This window comes from Cupressus sempervirens, chromosome 9 (assembly GCF_028749045.1).
Source record: "Cupressus sempervirens isolate cs-2001-9-10 chromosome 9, ASM2874904v1, whole genome shotgun sequence".
Classification (NCBI taxonomy): domain Eukaryota; kingdom Viridiplantae; phylum Streptophyta; class Pinopsida; order Cupressales; family Cupressaceae; genus Cupressus; species Cupressus sempervirens.
Window position 1 is genome coordinate 211501786 of NC_143126.1, and position 9261 is coordinate 211511046.

The 9261-nt window shown below is 37.2% G+C and overlaps 1 protein-coding gene across 2 annotated transcripts; it reads left to right on the forward strand.

The window, feature by feature from the left end:
- Positions 1-2744: 2744 nt before the first annotated feature.
- LOC149538251 (uncharacterized) lies at positions 2745-4489 on the forward strand. Of its 2 annotated transcripts, XM_089799623.1 has the most exons (3): positions 2745-3540; positions 3679-3739; positions 3841-4489. In XM_089799623.1, the coding sequence occupies exon 1, from the start codon at positions 2836-2838 to the stop codon at positions 3457-3459; it is 624 nt and encodes a 207-aa protein (XP_089655749.1). In that variant the 5' UTR covers positions 2745-2835; the 3' UTR covers positions 3460-3540; positions 3679-3739; positions 3841-4489. The 2 variants fall into 2 exon arrangements, with proteins under 2 accessions (XP_089655749.1, XP_089655748.1); XM_089799622.1 differs by having other exon boundaries at positions 3679-4489.
- The last annotated feature ends 4772 nt before the right edge of the window (positions 4490-9261 follow it).

Here is a 9261-nt window from a genome sequence, read left to right on the forward strand (position 1 = left end):
CGATTAAAAAAAAATATTACAAGGTAACTTTATATTTAATTAAGTGATATATCTTATAAAGTCATTAAATAAAATAATGTTCTAGAGGTTGCTGGAAGGAGTAGAGAAATAATTAGAAAAAGAGGCCGACCTATCGAGGAAAAAAAAAAAAAAAGGCATTGAGGGCTCATTGCCTATCATCGAGATTTATTATTGATTTTTGCTAATGTGCATTGTGGAGCCTAGGGGTTCTGCAAGTAGTCACAATTGGCCATTGAGAACGAAAACTCTCAATTGGTACGCAATTTTGAGGGTGTGAAAGATCATCTAAATTATTGTAGTTGTGGGAAGGATATTTCAGTCCTTTCAATTGTGCTTAATTGTTGGTTTGGAGTTTCAAGTGGAGTTGCACTTTCACCATATCATCTTCAACAGCCAGTCTCCAGTATCTGATCAATCCAGGTTCTTCTTTTCAGTTTGTAGTTGTAACAAGTTCTCAATTGTATACAACCAATTAGGGTTTATCTGTAATGTGCCATGTCATAATGTTTCGGTGCTGAAAATTGCCATATCATTTGTAAAAAGATTTGGTTTTCATTGAATAAATACGTTGGCACTATTATTTCCTTATTTCAACAATATACTTTAGCTGTGTATTAAATTTAGGGTTTTGTTTAGTGGCCTATTAGATAGGGTCATTACACTTGCCCATATAAGGTGATTTGAGGTGTTGCCAAATTTTGAACATTACTTCTCCTATATATGGTTTAATTGTCAACATTCTCCTATGTATGGTTAAAATCTCAACATCCCTATCTACCTTAGAGGAAAGGATCCCTTTATTCTCAATAAGAATCTTTCAAATATTTAATCTTAATAAATCACAGGCGAAACCAATGCCAAAACAACTTTCATGTTGTCAGAAATGGACAATTTTTATTATATTTATCTATGTGGCAGACTCAAGTAGCTATGGAAGTCACCAATTCCTCCAAATAAAACACATATATAAGATGTCAAAATACAAGCGAAACAAATTGCAAACTTAATGGCAGGGTTTATGCTAACATTTGCAAGCTATTGTATCAAATGTTTTTCATATTTAGGCCAAAATTTGTTTAGTCATTTTCAACTGTATATATAAGTTCACACCTCTCAAATGATTCCCAATATTTCTAGACCTTTCTCCATGTCTAGGTGCCTCAACAATGTTGTTGTACACCTTTCAATCATGTCGCAAAGCTATTTTCTTGTTCTTGTTTGAGCTCTCTTCCCATTAATCTCTGAGAGCATTCATCATGCTTCATTAAGTTTTCCAATACATATTAGTACACGACTCTTCGAAATTCCAACAAACTTTTTTCAGAAAAAGGGGATTTGATAAATTTTACTTATTATTCTAATAGCTCCTGGCTCAAAAGGTTAGTCATTCGTGTAGAATCAAGGTTAACATAACAAGCTCAAGATTTTCATTTTAATGACGGTAAATGAATCCTCGGTATTCGCAACAGTAGCTATGAAAGAGGATTTCCCTCTCATCTTAAAACTGATCCAACAACTGGCCAAGTTTGAACAGTTGGTCATTTGTGTGAAGCAACACAATCATGCCTTGAATCTGCCCTACTCAATACACCTCCTTACGAAGACCCCATAGTCTTTTTCCTAGAAATAAAACCAAAGTCCCAACAACACTAGAATCCCTAACCCTAGGTCTCAAAACCCTACTATTCTTTTGAGGACATTGTTCACAATTTGAGCTTGGAAACTCCAAATTTATACCCACAGATACTACCCAGATAACCTTTGTCATTCAACACAAATTTATAGGGCAATAATTGAAACTTCTTTAATTAAACAAAACCTACAAGAAATTGCAAAACACAAAAGCACACAATGGCGTATTACCAAAATGGATGAGCATAACACAAAGCCGTTGATATCCAAACGTTGAACCAAGACTCCATTTTTTCAACTCAAATTTACAGGGCAATAATTGAAACTTCTATAAATAAACAAAACCTACAAGAAATTGGAAAACAAGGAAGCGCACAATGGCGTATTACCAAAATCGATGAGCAGAACTTGAAGCCGCTGTTGTCCGCCTCTTATATCGTAGACCTAGTTAGTTGCTGTAGGAAGCAAAAGAAAATAATATTAGAAGGGTTGTTGAGAAGCAGTGGGCATGTAAACAGAATGGAAGGCATCCAGTAGAGGAAGCATACCTGTTTAAGTCGTAGCACACCAGTGATCCTTACACAAACCCCTTAGGTGCCGAATTTATAGGAAGCCTGGGTAGTCGAGCTACCGTGGTTGGAGAGATGGTGTGCTCCAGCGGTTATCCCATCCATTGACCCGTTGCCTTCCACCCGATTGCATAGCAGTTGCAGCATATGAAGCTCCCCTAAGGTGTTCGGTCAAGCCAGTGCCGTCGGTGAAGCTTAGGAAATCTCAACAGCTGTGAGTAAGCAGGTGCGTGAGAATTGTCGGTGGGCTATCGCCCAGGTAAAAGACTATTGACAATTATTATTATTGGAATGAAGGAATACATGTTACCTAACTTTTAAGAGGAACTAATAAACCTTTTAATAACTAGCTGATATGATGCAATTTCCCTATTAGAGAAAAAAAAAACACATACCAAAATTCTCTCACAATCAAAGAATGGAAGGAAAGAGTTTCTTAATGTGATTTGTCACTTTTCCGCATGAGGACACTAGTCAAAGTGGATGGATCACAACACAATTTTTAAGGTCATTTGCCTCCTACACACAATAGAGGAGGGCATGGGTATGCAATTTCCCACCTCACGACAGCTTATAAATACACAGGTGGGTGAATCAACTACACTCCTCAACCATGGTGGCTCTCTTTCTGTCATCAATGCCTGTGCTCAATTCTTCAATCGCCCATGGAAACAGCATTCAATTCAACAACTCGATGTCTATTAAAGGAACCCAACTGAATAGCCCTCATTTGCATCAACCATCTGCAGCACTTCATTTTTACACAAGCAGGAGAGGGAGAAGGAGCCTCAAGATAGTCAGGTTAGCCATTGAATCCAGTGACTCTGTTCACAAGCTTTGCGAGGAGCGGAAATACACGATGGCTGTGAAATACGTACGAGAAATGATTTCAAAGGGCAGAATACCTGATAAGCTCGCTCTTGCTGCAGTCCTTCAAGGGCTGTGTGATGAGTATTTGTTTAGCGAGGCTTCTGAGTTTGTTCTTGACATTTGCCCGCCTGACGTTGCTGCATACCATTTTCTTATAGATGCCCTTTGTCAGGTGGGGCAGTTGGGGTTTGCCACGGCTGCAATAGGGCTAATCAGGGAGAAGGGTGTGGATTTTGATTCAGCAAGTTATTCTCAATTGATCAGTCGGGTCCAAAAGAAGAGCCTGGAGGAAGAGTCTTTGGGGTTGAAGGAGGAGACATTGGAGAAGGGAGTTGAGTCTACTGGTGATGCTAATCTTACTGAATGAGTTATACCAAGACAGAAGTTGAGTATGGAGAAAAGTGAGTGCTGTTATGAGGCACGGCTTTTAGATTTGAATATGAAGCCTGTAAGATGAACTGTTTTATTCAGTTATTTTAGTAGTTTTTCGATATCTTCTAGCTTGAATAGTAATTTGTAAGTTTACAAGAATAGGAAAAGGTTAGATTGACAGATTGCATTTTCCAAACATGGTTTTTGACAAAAGGTGAAGTTTGAGCTTAGTTATGGAGGGGTAGGGCAATCAACGTCATTTGCCCATTGCAGAGGTCAGACTCTTCGATTTTATAATTTGTGGGATTTTTTCAGTCTATTCATTAACTGGTTTTAGTTTCTAGGTTTTAGTTTGACAACCGGAGATTTCGAACAGGGTATTCAAAGTGAAACTTGAGCTCACAGCCAATGCATTCAGGCAATCAGCCCCATTTGCCATGTACGCAGAGATGAGACTGCGTGGCCTTATTGTTTGCAAGATTGCGGTGATGTGTCCTGCAATTAGATCTAATCTTGATGGCCGCACAGTACTTAACAGAAAGCGAAGGTTTAATCTACATCCAATGCACTAGTGTGAACAACACCATTTACCAAGTATGGAGAGGTAGGACTTCCAGGCTTAATGGTTTCCACGGTGTTGATGATATACCTGCATTAGGTTGAATTTCTAGGATAGCATTGGGGTTGGTCTAGTCCAACAATTTGTCATTCTAAAAATGGGACTTCGATGAAGTTCCAGTTAAGATACAGTGGGGTAGAATGATCAACCCTATTTGCCAAGTTTGCAAAGTTTACATGGTTGTGGTGATTTGCTTTCCAATTCTGTGTAATCTTAGGTCGGTAGTTTTGCCTGAATTCCAACATTGCCAGTTAGATATTTTACATATCTGAGGTTTTATCTCAAATCTCCTTGGAGGCTCAGAGTTGCCATCGAATCCCGAGCCTTGGCATTACAGAAGAATATAAAAGTTAGAAACAAAAGTTCTGCTTTGAAATTCAATCATTTTTATTGCCTTTATGATTAATTACCGATAGTTCTTTTTTTCTTTCTGTCCTATAAATGCTGAGTTTCCACCATAATGTCAATTGAAAACCTTCAAAGTGAAAGAATAAATCATAGTTTCTTTTTTTTGGCCTTTGAAATTAGAACTTTGTTCTTATCTGTATCCTTGACCCTAGCATATATTTTGAATTTTTGTCATTTCCAACCATTAAAAGGTAATTCAATGGAATTTATTCATGTACTACAGTTTGTGGGATATTTTCCTAAAAGCAATTCTATATGCCATTTTATTTGTCTGAGCATATTTGACATTGCATATATTGTTTTTAATGGCAATGGCTACTATGGTACCGAATGAAAACTATGTTTTTGGAGCAAGAGCAGCTAGCTTTGTATTAATTTGATCAACTTGCGTTTCTGGATCTCCTACCCAACACAGCATTTCGTTTTATTTCATTGTTTCATATACAACATAAAAAAATATGTGATGCATAGCAAAAGGTGGTTGGAGCTGTTGCTGTGATTGTAAATTGTGATGCACTTCAAGCCATACGATAGACAGTACATTGTCCATGGCATTAAAAATCATCTGAAAGAGCTCAAGTCATGCAATTTGGTTGACTCGGTGTGTAAAATCTAGAAACTGAACTAAGCAATGAAATGTGCGGTTGCTTTGTCTGAAGTGAAACTGTAAAATAATAGGTAATTCCTGCTTTAGAAAAAGGAAGTATTGAACCTTAATTCAATGTATAAAAATGCAAGGAGAACCCCAAAATCAATTATGTGTTTAGGATTCTGAACAGAAGAAAATTTCTGATGAATGAGAAAACATACACAAAGGCCTTCTGTGTTTCAAAGCTTTGGTTGGGTGTGATCTCCATGTTTGCATAAGTTCAATTGAAAACTACAGCGATGGATTTGTTAGTGTCAGACAATTCACTGGACTCTGTTTTAAAAAATCTATGCACCAGGTAACATACCAACTAACAATGACCACCAGTTGTAAGGCGGCGCTTTCTGAAGGCTTCTTCTGGAAAAAATATGAGATGGTAACTCTAACATGGTTAACAAATATTAAGCTAAGTATTTGGAAATTGAAAAGAGAATTGAACAGTCAACTACAGAAAAGAATATTCCTGAGAGTGTAGATTCGTAGACACTGATTGAGGTCTGAATGCAAAAGCAGTGTGGATGTTACTTTCTCCAAAACTGAGTAGGAGAGTTTATATGAAAACTGCTTCCCTAAAACTCACCCTCGTCGAGTGCTGAAGAACATTTATGTCCCTATTCGCAAAGTTTGCTTCTTTTAACTTAATTAAAGCCTAATAATTGTAACATTTATTCTACTTTGAGAAAACTTACTCACCTTTCTACCTGAAAGAACTTTTCAGAGAGGGTGTAGATGCTGATTTGGGCACAAATTTAAGACAGTATGGATGTTACTGGCGCCATGATTCCGTCTCAGATTTTTGCATATGAACCAATTTAATTTTTTTCCCCTACTCTTCTATATAATATTTTCTGTGCAATATTTTTTTCCTACTTCAGCTCTTTTTCCTATTGAATAAATAATTTTTTTCTCTGGATTCACAAAACTTATAAATAAATTTCTGCAATCCATGAAAACATATGCAATTAGTTGTTTCTGGATTTGATTGTGTCAATAATTTCGCATCAATGCTTCAGATCACACTCCATGATCCATCATCAGGACGAACATGAAAGAGACCTGTTCCTTGAGTCCCATGTCAACCCCTATCCCCCTCTCTCTCTTCTCTTCCTCCTTTATCATTTTTTTTGGACCAAGTCTACTGCTTTATTCATTTGGTTCTTATGCTCTCTATCACATTCATTCTGATAATGGATTGTGGAGTGTGATCCAAAATGTTGATGCAAAAATATTGACACAATCAAATCCAGAAACAACTAATTGCATATATTCACAAGACTTGTCCCAATTGATCTACAACCAACACTCAAGAAAATGTCACAGTAAATAATGGATTATCAGCCCCCTTCCTTGAATTTGCTCTGCTCCTAAGCTATTGGAGCTCAGGGACAAATAGAACGGTCAAGTGAAAATAAGTACTTAAGGTTTTATTCACATTTCACATGTATGAGCTAAATAGCTCTACAATGGCCAATTGGAGGAAGGTGATGCTTATTAATTTGATGTTAGTAAAGCTTTTCTTCAGGGTAATTGGAAACCCTCAATCAAGGCTTTACTTAAGTTTGGATTATGGATTGGTTTAAATGGATGCTCAGTTGCATTTGCATTTGAAAGTTTTTAGTCATTAGCGAATGCTCAATATGCTTCTTCAGTGGCTCCAAAAGCCATTGACGAGAGGGCCAAGAATCATCTTTCCAATTCATTATGATGGCAAAGGACTGGGTTGGACATTCACTCGTGCAAGGAAAAGGACCAAGATGTCACTTTACAACATTTGAATTTAAATTAACCATCAAATGCAATTTGTAGATGAAAATTTACGTGCAGGTAAAACATTACTTTAACAAAGCAAGACAAATCAAGAAAATGTTTATGAAAACTCTTTAAGGAAGAGCATTAATTACAATGAGTCCAAACACATTTTTCATTAATGATGCCCCACAAGAACAATCCAATTTAAATGAAATAAGGAAATGCTATCTTCTTGCAAGGGTTAACAGTTTTGATACTTCAAGAGTCCATCAAATGTGCTTCTTTCATAAGCAGTCCCCAACTTATTTATTCCTAATCGCAAAAGTGCTAATCTTTGGTCTGAGAATGAAATGGGTCCTGCCATTTTCTGTTGAAAGCCACCTAAAACACCATGGAACTTCCCCTAATTGAATGAAAATGGATCTTTCTCAAATAGATATGCGAAACTGGTAAACATGGCCCTTGGGACTGTCTTGTTCAGAGGATATACAGAGAATATTTCTGGCTTTGGAATTATAAACATGACCTTTGGGGACAAGTTTGGTATATAGGGAACACCTCAATTTCTATCGGTGTTTAATGAGAAAAAATTTCTGGACTGCAATGATCCATCTCTGAATTTGGCTGCAGTGCATTATCAAGGTTTACCATGGGCCATAGTTGGTCCTTCATCTCACATTACTGGGACCTTATCTACCATATACTGAATTTGGATATAACCTATAATGTATGGTGTCAAGGCCAAACTCTCGATTGACTAATGGAATGGAAAACCATCTCTGAGCGCTAGTCTTTGATTCTCTGTGCAAGAACTATGGAATTAAGCTTGGTGAGAATAAATAAGATGCTATGATTGTGGGACAGAAGAAAGATGATTCAACTCTAGCAGAAACTTGTGAGACAAAAATACTTTCATGATCCATCTCAGAACATGTATTCAGTCCCTAATCAAGGTATCCATATTTGGCCTTTATGTCACAATTTCAAGATCTTATCTACCGAACATTGTGTTGGTATAAAGGGTGTTGTCAAGGCCAGATTCTAGTTGATTAATGGCATGGGAAACTACCTCGTAGTGCTAATCTATTACTGTCTAGGGAACTTTGGAAACAAGCACAAGGAGTACAAGTGAGAGGCTATGGGATGAATGTAAAGCAGATTGGAGTTGGGGGTGGATCTCTCTGGGCTCCCTCTAGACAAATAACTTAATTATGAGCTTTCTACATTGACATTTTTTAATGGTTCGACTTCCTTTCATGAAGGAACATGGTGCGTGTTCATTTTTGCCCAATTTATGGTCTCTCTTCTCTGAGGTTTATATTGAAGCACAAGCAAATTTCTTCTTATGGATGAATTCAAATGCAGAGAAATTAAAGAATAATAGGATCCTGTGGAACTTCAATGCATGTCCTATGGGGCGAAGACTTGCAAATAATAGACTATTTTTTAGTTTAATGTAAATTTGAGACTGTACCTTGTCAGTAGCTCATTCACGAGATGTGATCCCAATTGATGACATTGGCATAGCTACCAAATCTTGGTGGATCTTGATTTTCTGGATGTAAGGTACTTGATCTGATTCAATCCCTACAATGTTTTTAATTGTTCTTCCTTTTTCAAAATTATGTTTCCTATCTCTGCAAGACCTTAACATATAACCTACTCTGCTAGGCCCAGTGTTAAGCTTTTGGCAGACTTATACATTCTAGTTTACAGATCATCAGTTAAAATAGCGATGCGATGTGGTACATGGCGGATAACTCAGCCAGTGTATGACTTGTTCTACATACATTCTGGAGGAAGCATGGGTAATTATTTCAGATGTATGCATTGTCTACCAGTTTAAAGTAGAATAAATTATGCATTGTCTACCAGTTCAAAGTAGAATAAATTGCAGCATAGACATATTCATCATTATGATGTGATTGTGAAAGTCCAAGGCATTCTATTCAAAAATTTCTCACTAGTGAATCATCTTGGCAATGCGGACAAGGTAAATGAAGCAGTTGACTTTACGGTTTAGTTGGGAGTCTTTAACTGCAGTACAATAAACTTAGTTTGTGTACCGGGAGGAGGATTTGGAACTGGTCCAATGCCAGGGCCTTGGGAGCTGAGATCCCAAACTCTCTGTAATATTGATTTTTATGTAGGAGGTTCACTAAGACACTTTAGAATGGCTACACCTGGTAACCTGAAAAGCTGGGGGAGGTGCTTATGGTATCTTAAGTATTCAATTTTGGATTAGTGCTTGCACACTTGTTTCAGTTAAGCAATCATTTAGAGTGCTTATGGTAGGTGCAAGGCTTGTAATTTAATGTTCTTGTCTGCATTTTTCAGCTACCCTTTTCCCTATCAATCTGAAAATATTATTT

Bases quoted from the DNA above. Each gene is read 5' to 3' on its own strand.
- LOC149538251 (XM_089799622.1), top strand. From the start codon at position 2,836: ATGGTGGCTCTCTTTCTGTCATCAATGCCTGTGCTCAATTCTTCAATC.